The following is a 12,580-nucleotide window of genomic DNA, read 5'->3' as shown; positions in this document are numbered from 1 at the left end:
TGTTGGTTCTTCTGGACCTCTCGGCGGCTTTCGATACCATTGACCATGGTATCCTTCTGGATAGACTTGCGGGATTGGGGGTTGGAGGCACTGCTTTGCAGTGGTTCCGCTCCTATCTCAACGGTCGATTCCAGAAGGTAGTGCTGGGGGACCATGTCTCTACGTCATGGCAGCTATGCCATGGGGTACCACAGGGCTCCATTCTATCCCCTCTGCTATTTAACATCTATATGAAACCGCTGGGAGAGGTCATCAGGAGGTGTGGGCTGCGGAATCATCAATACGCTGATGATACCCAGCTTTACCTCTCATTCTCCACTAATCCAGGTGAGGCAGTGGCTGTGCTGAACCGGTGCTTGGCCGAGGTAAGGGAAAGGATGAGGGCCAATAAACTGAAACTCAACCCAGACAAGACGGAGGTCCTGTTGGTTGGCGGATCGGGTTTCGGAGAGGGTGGATTTGACCTGGTCCTGAATGGTGCAACACTCCCTCTTAGGGATAAGGTCCGCAGCTTAGGAGTACTCCTCGACCCGGAGCTTTCTTTGGAAGCTCAGGTGACAGCGGTAGCGAGGAACGCCTTCCTTCAGCTTCGGCTGATTAATCAGCTGTGCCCCTACCTGGAATACGACTGCCTGGCGACGGTGACACACGCGCTGGTGACTTCCCGCCTTGACTTCTGTAACGCGCTTTACGTGGGGCTTCCCCTGAAGACAGTCCGAACACTTCAATTGGTGCAAAATAGAGCTGCCAGGTTGCTGACGGGGACGGGGCGTTATGCTCACATGACTCCAGTCCTCCATCAGCTTCACTGGCTTCCCATTGAAGCCCGGGCCCAATTCAAGGTGTTGATTATGACCTACAAAGCCCTAAACGGCTTGGGTCCTGGCTACCTGAACGAGCGCTTACGTCCGTATATGCCCGACCGCCCTTTGAGATCTGCGGGAGAGTCCCTTCTCCGGGAACCCTCCATGAAAGAAATTAGGAGAGTAAGTACCCGGAGGAGGGCTTTCTCTGCGGTGGCGCCCAACCTATGGAATTCACTCCCCAAAGAGGTCCGCCTGGCACCGTCGTTACTGGTTTTTCGGCGCCAGGTAAAGACCTTTTTATTTAAACATCATTTCAATTGTTAAAACATATGATCTGGCCTGGGCAACTTCTTCTTCCTTCTCTTTCTCCTCCTATATTTTTATTTTATACTGATAATTTTAATTTTGTATTTGTAAATCAATGTATTTTTTGTATTTTTATATTTAATGGTAATTTATTATGTACTATTGTATTTCAATGTATTTTATCATGTTGTAAGCCGCCCCGAGGTTTCGGCAAGGGGCGGCATAGAAATGTAATAATAATAATAATAATAATAATAATAATAATAATAATAATAATAATATTTTTAAGCAAAGGAGAGTAGGAAGAGTAACCAGGCCAGCATGGAAGGTCTTAGAAAAGCCCTATCTAATTATGAGGCACAGACCTTTAGAACTCCCAACTGCCATAATCTACCTTAATACAAGCCTGCTTCTTCCCTCTAAAGTAGGAGGCCTTGAAACTACTAGGAGATCTTAGAAATCACTTCTTTAACGGACTAATACGGAACACAGCATGAAGGTACTATCCTTTTGGTCTAGAGAGAACACCTCCACCTTTCCTTCCACAGTCTGCCGATTATTTTCATTAAGTCCACAACTGCCTCAGTACCACTGTTGTTGCCAATTGCAACACCCCAAAACACCCCAAAAGTAGTTGGCCAGAGGAAGGCCACATAGTAAAAACACCACAGTTATACTGTCCTAGAAGGATAAGAACAAAATGAACTTTGTGTAACCAAAAGCTAACACACTAGCCTGACCTCGAATACAGCAATCAAAGGGACAGTGGAAACTGGTTATAGCCGCCATGAAAGTTGCAAATGTGAAGGGAGTAGGAACATGGCAAGCCTGTGTGAATCTCGAGCAGATAAGAAATAGACATGGGAAATGTCTGGTCCTTGACAGAAGAAAAGACTCTTTGAAGCTAACAGCAGTGGGGGTGTGGTGACATCGATGTACTGATGCATTAGAAGTGTATTAGGTGAACTAATTGGTTACCTAGGGTATAAAACGCATGTACCGGGGTGCAACTTTCGAGACACTGCTTTGGGTTGAATGTGCTCTTTTGTCTCCCTTTATTCTATAGCGCACTAGAATAAAGCTGGTTTTGGCTCTAAGTCTCATCTCAGGCTCATTTTGACTTGGGTCTGGGATCCACCCAGGGTTTGCCCTAGCTGTTGACTGGCTGAGTTCGATAACACTGTCATCTCGTTTTTCTGGAGGGTGTGCTCCTAGTTGCTACTGGGCAATTACACATGTGTCTTGGGCCACTGTAGACAGTGACCCCTGACAAGAGAAAGAGTGTGAACACTGGGTGCTCCCTTAGTAAATAGTGTGTGAGAAACTTTATTCGTTTTTGGCTTTTTCCAAGAAGGCCCAAACCCTTTCTCTAGGGGCAAAAACAGAAAAAGGTTGCAAAAAGGTTTTGAATGAGCAGCAAATATCTGAATGAATGTACTAACAATAGCTCCAATATCTGTTTCTAGAAAGAAATTGGGTATTGATAACTGGTAAATCTGAAAAACAAATGTCTCAAACCAAAGGTAACCAACAAAATAAGACAAAACAAATACCCTAAATTCACAGCTGGGCAATATCCTTTTAAGAACTTTGCTGACTTCTAAGAAAGGTATCCTAATATGTATTTAGGATACCTTTAAAAGATTAGGAATTTGCACAAAACTTAATACTGTAATTGTTGCTGAAGATTTTAGGATGTCAAGAAATTATAGCGCAAGAACTGTAATTAATAGTTTTAGAACAGCAGAAACTACCACATAAATTATTTTAAATAAGGACCCCCTTCCTAATAACTGTGAGCTTGAAGCCTAAGAAGATGGGTTACTACAGTCTACAATTCCTTCTCACAGTCTCCCTTGCTAGTGTGACACGTCCAGTTTGCAAATGTCTGAGGTACCATACAGTTCTTTGCTAGTCCCAGGCACTCCATCTTCCCCATCTGGATTTGGGTCTGAAAATCCAAACAAGAGTGAGAGTGCGTCGAGGCTACGTTTTAAAGAAGCACACAATGCACAGTTCTGGCCTCAGAACTTCTTACCTTGCCTTCTATAAAAACTAAATGGAAGTAACGGCTCTAATTGCGTACATGTGGCTGCCAATATAGATTAGCAATCTAAATTTGTGTAATTTGCTGCCCGATGGCCCTAGTTCCGGATTTTTTAGGCATCTAGCATCGCTCCTGCAGTTTGATGGGCGCCTTCAAGGGGAGGATGAACAGCTTCCCAAGGGGCCGCCCTTGCCTAGTCTCCCCTTGCAGCCAAATTCCCCGAGGCTCTTTTGGAGCGTTTTCGCCTCTGTAGATGGCGAGCCTGCCAGGCACCGCCGGCCCCTTCGATAAACGCGAGACGACCAGGGAGGCCCGCTCGCCTCACCTACGGATATGCGTCGGCGCAAAGGTGAGATCGAGGCTCTGCAGCCAGCGCAGCACCGCCCGGGGCAGCCCCGTGCGCCTCGGACTGGTAGAGTACGACATGCGGAAAGAGGATGACGACGATGCTCGCGGAACGCTTCCTTCCCCTGAGAAGCGCCGCGCAGGGTCCAGCCAAGGCGTCCTCGGTAGCCACAGCAACAGTTGCCACAGCAACCATTCCGCCCGCCCGCCAGTTATTTCTTTATTTCTTTAGCCGCCGAAGCGCGCATGCGTTTCAGCGTCCGGCCGCCGAGACCTTTTGCCCGCGCGCATCGAACTCCAGGCTGCATCAGAAAATGAGGGCGGGGAGGGAAGAAACAGGCCCCGCCTCTCCTTGGTGTTCATAGGCCGGAGTTCTGCCGGAAGTCAGCGAGACGTAGAGTGATTTGTCGCCTCGTTTCAGGAGAGATAGCAGGTTACGTTGTTGCGCAGATCTAGGCTAGTTAGTCGGTGCGGGTATTCATCTTTGTGCAGGCGCGCACAGAGACTGTGCATATGTTGAGTTGTTGTTTTGCTGGGATTGGAAAACAAAGGGCAAATCCCTTCCCAAATAGCTGATCCCAGTTGCAGTATGACAGGGCAAACATACAGCAGCTACTCCCTTTTTAAACTAAATACTGTAGTATAACCGTGTCAGCCTTCCGTTTACAAATTCAATCCTAGGCAAGTGTAGATAACAAAGAGTCAAAGCTGGCTGGGACACGCACCTGGGTGTTAAGCCTTTTTTTTCTGTCTAAAGTTCCATAGGATTTCATATTAACTGATTTAGTTGTTCAGGACTATATTTAAGATAAAGATTAAACGGGCAAAAATCACAGATGGAGCATAAGAATAATTAAACCTGTTCCTGAGCACAGCTAATGAAATGTGATTTGAATGTGAGCTTGCAGAACAAGAGATGGACGATGAACATACCTAGATGCATTAGTCAGGGATTGTTTTTATGGACATCATAAAGAACGGTCCTTATAGACCCTTGGACTGGGCACACGATCCTTGCATTCCCAGATCCCAGGTCAAAAACAGATCATTGACCTCAGAGGTTGGAGATCTCTCTTTGGCTCTTGCAACCAGCATAGAAAGAACTGTATCAGCTGCTTCTCTGAGGTCAAAAAAGCAACCTCAAATAAGGAGTAAAGCAGGGAAGGGGGGATCATTGCATTGCTCCAGCCGCTTTCCATCCCCACCCGAAGTGCCACAGATGGACTGCCAAAATCAGCTGAAATCGAAGCAATGAAGGCTTTGATTAGAAATTATGTTTAAATAAACTCTCCCCTCTGTGTTCAAGACATGTCCTGGGACTGGGTTTTTTTTTCGCTACCCTCAACCCTGCCAGATATGACTGAGACTTCTTTCTTTTGTTAATGTGAAAGTGCATGGCAGTCAATTAGAAAATTAGATCTCTCTAGTAAGGATGCAATCCTAAAAAGTCCCAAAATTGGTTGGTGCATGACTGGCTGGGAGCTGTTAGGACATTTTTCAGCCCTATATGCATAGAATTGCACCCTAACAGGATTTGACCAAAAGCTGTTTCTAAAATACCATGAAAATATAAAGAACAAAATAAATATTTGGATGGATAGGAAGGACAGAGCAGAGTCATAAACAAAGCCATAAAGATTTTGGCTGACATTAAGGAAGGCATCAACAGTTTACTTTGGCTCTCTCTCAAGCCTTTGTTATGAAGAAACCATCTATCTTGCAAAGCCTGAATCCTTAACAGGGGTATTTGGATTGTTTCCGACTTACCTAATCAGCTCAATGTGGCCAGAGGCAACATTATTCTCTGGAGTAAACACCATTGAGAGCTCTAGTTCACTTAGCACCTGTTAAGAGTAGCACAAAACATTAATCACCTACACATTCTTAAATGGGAAAGACAGAAGCAGTCACCTGCAAGTTCTTCTCCTCCCTACCACACATGCTCACATGTTGATGATCACAGCTTTGGATTTCAAAATAGATGTCTTATCTTCAGGCTAATAAAACAAGGTTTTGATGCAGTTTTTAATATAAAAATATGTGCTAGAAAAATATGATAGAAAGCAGTTTTTTCTATCAATATAGTCCTATCACCCAAATAAAAAGGTTTGGGGAAAAAACAGTGCTATCATTAATCTAATGAATTACAATGGTAAATTTCTAGAAGAGAGCCAACCTTCTTCAACTCAGATGGATGAGAGCTGCTTGTTTTCTAAGAAGGCAGGGAAACTCTGTCCATAAAAATAGGTTTAGGTGGCAATAAAATTCATGATTTGAACAAGGTTTAATTTTGACAGACTCAAAATCCTGTGTCATAGCAAGCATCTTCATTTGAACTTCTGCCGTATTTGCTTTCTGCTCTTGTTTCAATAACACTTACTGAATCTGGTAGTAAAGATTTGCAGGACCAGTCATGTATGAACAGGATGTATGCATTTACTCATTGAACATAATGGACTCCACTTCTAGGTAAAAATCCATAGGATTGGATTGTTAGCACCGTACCAGACTGTTTTTGATCACTTACATTTCAATGGGTAGTTGACTTAAAAGAAATAAATAAATTAGCATAATCTGCTCTTCATGCAGTATTTAAGGAGGAAATGGAGGAAGAAAAATGACACTCGTTTTGATGTTTAAAATGTTTATATATATATAGAGTGCATATAACATCCCATATGTCTATGTACATACATAACAGACATTGTTGAACCAGAATATAACAGAAGCAAACAAACTGTATCTATGAATGAAAGCTCTAGTGTGTGATGTACAAGACCCAAACTTTCACCATGTCCCTATCCCACCATGGTATAGTTTCACTAGCACAGCAGTCTGCAAGAGTCTTGGGGCTAAAGATGTAGCATCATATCATTCCAACCATTAGCAAGCCTTGGGTCCTTTGTTGCTCTTGGTAACTACAGCTCCTTCATTCCTTCAGCTGCAGCAGCTTTCTCCCATAAACAACTAGGGGAGCAGATTCTGTGGGAGAAACAGTGATTAAATGAGGGGAAAGCCCCACTAAGGGCTGCTTGTTCTTGGCAGGAAAGGACAAGAGATCTGGTCATTCTTCCATGACTGTGGTTCTTTACAGGGGAAATGCTGGGGAAGAATTGGAAAGTGAGAAATTCCAATCTCTCCCCTGCACCTTAAGCCTCCAGAAAATGGCCACTCTGCAGGAAGTGGTAAAGTTAACTGCAGTAAAGACATTGGCTGTGCTCACACGTAATGACAAGCCATTCAGGGAATGGTTTCTTATTATGGGTAAATCCATAAACATGATGAAACATGGTTGATTTGCTTACAGTGAATCTCCATGGAGAACCAACAGTGTTCTAAGGTTTCTACAGTTCACTGTTGCTTGTCATGACATGTGATTTAACTTATGATGCTTTTCCACAGCTTCACCATTTCTTCTGGTGAGTTCGGCAGCCAAAGCAGCCATCTCACCTTGTCCGTCTCACCACTACACCTGCCTCACATGAGATGGGCATGACAACATCAACATGGGCATGGCGGTGAGGCAGGGTGGCCAGGCATTAGAGAGCACGCACTTGCAATGTGTACAATCCTGCACACAGGATGGAGCACTGGGAGGGGGAAGGGGTGCAGGTGGATACTTACACATGAGCAGAGAGTGGGGTTTGCAGTGGAGTGTGTTGCTCTGTTGTCCCTGCAGAGCAGCCATGCCACTCTAATGAGTAAATGGTGGCCCCACGGAGCAGCAAGGGAAAAAAAAAACCCCAGGCATGTCTGGCTGAGAACATGCCAAGAGGAGCATACAGGCCAACAGAGGAATGACAGGCAGGGCAGGCAGGAGCAGTGCATTCTGGGATTGATTCTCAGCTGTGGGGGATGATGGGATCATTCATGAGCAGTTACTACACAAATGTGTGAACCCAAGATACAGGGTGAGATACCATGCAGTGTGGTAACTTCACGGATCAGTTTAGCGTTATGTGTGTGAACACACCCTCTGGAATCCCTGCAAGAATTTAACTACATTGCCTGTGCAAAATAGAATCCCCTGGAAAGGTGCATTATTTAATCAATAAATGCTACATTAAGTGCATAGCACATTTCTAGAGTATGAACAAATTCTATTCTGTTTAATTATATTAGCACCTTGTCACTGGGTTGCTCAAGGGATCTCACAGTTTTGAATTGTGATGACAGTTTTCTATTATAGATTGGTACGTAAGAGTTGGTTGAGCCCCTCACAACGCACACACATACATACTCCCTCATCCCAACAACTGTGCATGTGAAACATACGTTAAGATAACTTGTTCAGGTTTTGAAAAGCTAGTCACTACTTTATCTGTATTGTAAGAAGTTTTTCAATATGGTTGGCAGCTGCAGTTGTGGCACAAGATGCAATCTAGATCTTCCAATGTAGTTTCGGATACGTAGCCGGCACAGTTGGCAAAGAGAACATGGAGTAGCTGCAAGTGCGAAAGAATGAAATTAAGTATCATTGTTGTATCCTCAAGAACTTGCAATGTGTTTATTATACTATTACAACTTTTGTGGTGTGTCCAAGTGGACACTGTACTAACATAATATTCAAATCTAACTATTGTGATTGAATATCTGCATGTGTCTGTTAGAATGCCCTTCCATTTTTTCCATCATATTTTTAAACTGTAGAACAAAGCACTGTGGAATTTAATTAAATAATCAGAAAAAAAAATCCCCATGAAATTTCAGTAAGTCTTCTAAAGATGGCATGTAACAAAAATACCAGCTCCACAAGAGAGATGGCAATATGACTGAGAAAGAAAATGGCGAAACTTGCAAATCCGTCTAGCCAGGGTTCTACAGCTGCCTAATATACTAGTCCAAACAAGACAGATACACTAGTCAGTCAAAAGACAGATCAGGTTAGGGGTGTACCTGGATGGGGTTATATCCCCTGTAGGCTCAGGGTTGCATTCTTGAACTCAGCCCTGAGACTGGATGCCCGGGACTAGTGGTGACCAGGCATGCATTTGCGCAGTGTGGGAGGAGGAGGAGAAACCACACCTTTTCACCTAATAAGATACTTCTTGATGCTAACTAGTGCTACAACTGACCTCCCATCTCCATTTTCATGGGACTCTTCTCCCCCACCACCTGAAAATGGAGAGGGAATATATATCCTTTGGGAGTCATATGTAAGTTTGAGAAGACCCTTTACCTTCTTGTAGAAGCAATATTCGTTCCACTGCACTGCGTGGAGAAGCTACATCTACAGGTCGTTCAAACTCTGTATTTTTGGCATTTATGTCTGCCCCAAACTCAAGAAGCATGTTTATTATTTCGGCACTAGATTGCCTTGCGGCTCCATGTAATGGGGTTTCCAAAAACTTTCCCTTTTGTACATTTGCACCTATGGATTTGTAAAAGAAAAATGCATATACTCATTAGTATCACAGCAAAGTAATCATGTCTCAAATATTAGGGTGCTTCCAGAACAAAGACTTTTGAGGCTACAGTCAAATGGCATTGGACACCTATTCTGCCTTTTCTTTCAGGTGAGAAAAAAGACAGAAGCAGTGGGGAAACATGAGAGGGAATATGAAGCTGAAACATCATCACTAAAATACACAGTGCAGTTCTTGTAATACAGATTAGTTATGAATATTGTATTTTCTGAATCATTAAAGAACAGACTTTTACTGTGGCTGCTTAATTAATTTGCAGATTAACTGCTACATCCACTGCTATGAACAGATGAATTACAGATAAAGTAAGAAGTGGGGCAAGTTCAAGAAAATGTGCAGTTAAACTAGGAATTGTGATTACTTAAGGATCTGGGCTGAACAAAAGTAGTGGTTGGCTTCTTTCTTCATACTAAATCTGAACTACTACATTAAGAGACCGGTTAAGTTTAAAAAACATGCAAAATATAAATATAGTGAGCATTTTAAATCATGTACCTGAATAGAGAAGCTTGCGAACACATTGTTTCTGCTGTGAAAGGCAAGCCACATATAGAGGTGTTCCCAGGTGAGGGATATCTTGGTCAACATCTATTCCCCATGAGATCAGCACCTCTAGACAATCACTGTGGCCTAGACAAAAGACAGTGTCAATCTCTCAAATTAGAAATTGCATTTACAATGCATGATGCATGTCTTGATCCATTCAGTAATTCTAATGTCTTACCTTTGCTGGCTGCTTCATGGGTCGGAGAAGGGAGACAGGTCTCCCACTGAGCTTTGGCACCATACTCCAACAAGAGCTCTACACAAGGTGCACTTCCTCGTGAGCATGCATTGAATAAAGGTGTTATCCCATCAATTGTTGTGGCATTCACCTAAAATATTGGAGATGTCTATGAGCAGGAATACATTATTTGCTTGTGTATCCTGTTTCTGTCATGTGATAATCTGTTGCCTTCTCCGACTCACTTTTTAAATCCTCTCTCTTACTGAAAAAGAGTACAGCAAGGGAATCTCTGCCAATCTGACTTGCAGCAGGGAGCACCACTAGCAACCCATGTGCAGGCCATGAAATGCACTGGGAGTCATTGCAAATATATCTCAGAATATAAAAGAACTGGCAACACAAAGAAGAGGTCAGATAGAATTTGAATTCTATCTTAATGTGGTATTCAAGAAAGGTGGGTGCTGCATACACTGAAATTATATGGCTAGTATTTTACATTCCTGAAGTGTTCAGAAAATCCAGATCAGTAAACTTGTAATGGATTGCTCTATTTATGATGGTTATTTGGTACAGAAAGCAGCATCTGCCCTTCTTATAGAATAGGTGCCACATTACATCCGTACTTTAAAATATGCACTGACCCCTCAGTGTCTTCCAACCACAATCCAATTTGATACCAATGCAAGTTTTACAGGCAAGAATAATACTTACATTTGCTCCTGCTTCAAGAAGGATTCTAGCACACCCAACATGATCTCCAAGGCATGCTTCATGCAGTGGAGTCACTTGGTCGATGGTTAGAGAATTTACATTGTATCCCTAAACATAAGAGAAGAAATGAACAGTCACAACTAGTTCTGCAAAGCTGGTCTGTCTCCTAATAAAGGCTCAGCCCAATCAAAAAGAAAAGATGTCACAGATCAGAAGGGTTTTTTAAAATGCAAACAATACCTATGATGCACAAAAGAAATGGGTAAACCTAATGGGGTAGGCCATCCTCAGTGAGTGCTAGCCTAATGAAAGGATGCAACTCATATTTGGAATATTTTGGAACTTCAGAGTTGCTGCTTGACATGTTGGAGAGACAACTTCTTCAGTAGAGAGCCTGCTGCACTTGTCTTGGCTTTCCACCCCAGTTAGAACCCACCAGAATCAAGGTTCTTTCTGAGTTGCATGGGAAGCCTATATGAGTACCAGAGGCACTCACCTGCCCAAGTGTGCAAGTTAGTGAGTCCAGATGATGAGGATGTAATGGACGGGTCACAGCTAAGTCCAAGTTTTTGCTGCTCCCTCTCCAATTCTAACTTGTCTAACTTTCTGATTCTAGGTGGCGATTCTTTTACATATTTGTTCTTTTAGTTTTACACTGAACAATTGCAAGGTATTGAGTACCAGTACAAGTGTCCTGGGGTCACAGCAGAAGCTTATTTTAAGTTCAGAGCAGAAATGTATGAAGAAATTAGAAGAACGGATGGCTCCTAGTGTCTGGAACTCTCTCCCAGTAGGGCAATAGGAAGATGTTGCTTCAGCAGGTAGCTAGAGCCAACAGAAGTCTTAGTGAGGTCAGCTCCACCCCTTGTGGAGGAACTCACTGGACTGTTAAAGGGCCCTCACTTGATTCTGCAGCCCAAGACTTTGTGAGGCTGGGCAGATGGAGCTTCTTCCAGTGAGTCATCCCTTGAGCCAGAAGATGGTGCCAGGGCCTTGAATCTGGCACTGATTGTCCAATTCCCCAAAGAAGTAGCCTGAGCTTCATTATCAGCAAAGTCTTCTGCTGCACACAGGAAGTTATGTGAGCTGGCGGTCATGGCATCCACAGGCTGCGTACTTTGCAGGCCAATACTGAGCAGGAGTTTATGCTTGCATGCATCCCCCCGACCCCCAAGCTTAGCATTTTATATAAGTACTGAATATAAGGAGGTCTAAAGAAGTGATTAACCAACAAAATGCCAAAATGTTATTTTTGTAACACCAGATGTTAATGAAGAATGTATAAAAACAAAGCATGTTTTAAATATAACTATAGCATTTTTACCTGTGCAATTAAGGTTTTGAGAGAAAGGAGGCGTCCCTGACTTGCTGCTTCATGCAGTGGTGAGCGATCTGCCCAAGAACCTATGAAACAATATCACTGTTCAGTTGAAGTTGCAGAAATGTATTTTTATTAATATCCAATAATATTTTATGATAAACAGTATACAGAAGATCACATTTGAAGATCCACATTATCCACATCATCTTAGAGTATGTAAATTATTTTGTACTTGTAGAAAAAGACAAGAGTCTGGAGTTTTCAGAATGCAATTAGACTGCTACATTTAAAGTTACCACTTGTTTGCATAGTTGGAAGCAAATCCTATTGAACTTGGGCACATGCAACATATTAGAACTGAGCTGCAAGTCATCTTGGTAAAAGGAGGCTTCCAGCTTCCATAATCTAGTGCAGTAGGCAAATGGATCCTTCCTCTATCTGGTAGAAATACCAGTTTGCTTTTCTGTCCTTTGGAAGTCTCCTTCAACCATCTAGATGTATTTGACTGCTGCTCCCATAATTCCCTGACAAGAATTGTGGTTGGGTATGATAGGAATTGCAGCCCTAGTCCTCTGGAGGACACCAGGCTGGGAAAATCTGCCTTGGAGTATTACACAAACTGAGCAATTTTGGATCATATTGAAACATAGGGTTTATAGAAGATATTGCTACACGATCATCATTTGGTTGTACAGAACTCTGCCAGAGCAAAGCAATTTAGTGTTCTTCAAAGTACACTTAGAGTGCAATCATTTCTGGGGTTAGACAGAAGAAAGTCATTCTAGCCTTCCGCAGTCAGTATGGGTTAAGCTGGGGAATACTGGAAGTTCTAGGACTTTTTTCTTTCTAAACCTGCATAGGATTGCACACTTAATGTTTCCCAAAAACGCA

At 42.9% G+C, this 12,580-nt stretch overlaps 1 protein-coding gene across 1 annotated transcript; it reads right to left on the bottom strand.

Annotated features, from left to right (window-relative positions):
* Positions 1-6,131: 6,131 nt before the first annotated feature.
* On the bottom strand, positions 6,132-11,772 carry LOC123034999 (ankyrin repeat and SOCS box protein 5-like; the record flags this gene model as incomplete). Its single annotated transcript, XM_044452816.1, has 6 exons — positions 6,132-7,949; positions 8,684-8,875; positions 9,426-9,560; positions 9,655-9,805; positions 10,369-10,476; positions 11,693-11,772. Coding segments are annotated over 6 exons (794 nt in total), but the record flags the coding sequence as incomplete, so codon positions are not given.
* Between the last annotated feature and the right edge of the window lie 808 nt (positions 11,773-12,580).

The sequence above is a fragment of the Varanus komodoensis genome, unplaced genomic scaffold (genome assembly GCF_004798865.1).
Source record: "Varanus komodoensis strain SLA01 unplaced genomic scaffold, ASM479886v1 scaffold749, whole genome shotgun sequence".
NCBI classification, from domain to species: Eukaryota; Metazoa; Chordata; class Lepidosauria; order Squamata; family Varanidae; genus Varanus; species Varanus komodoensis.
This window is presented reverse-complemented; position numbering and strand designations above follow the sequence as displayed.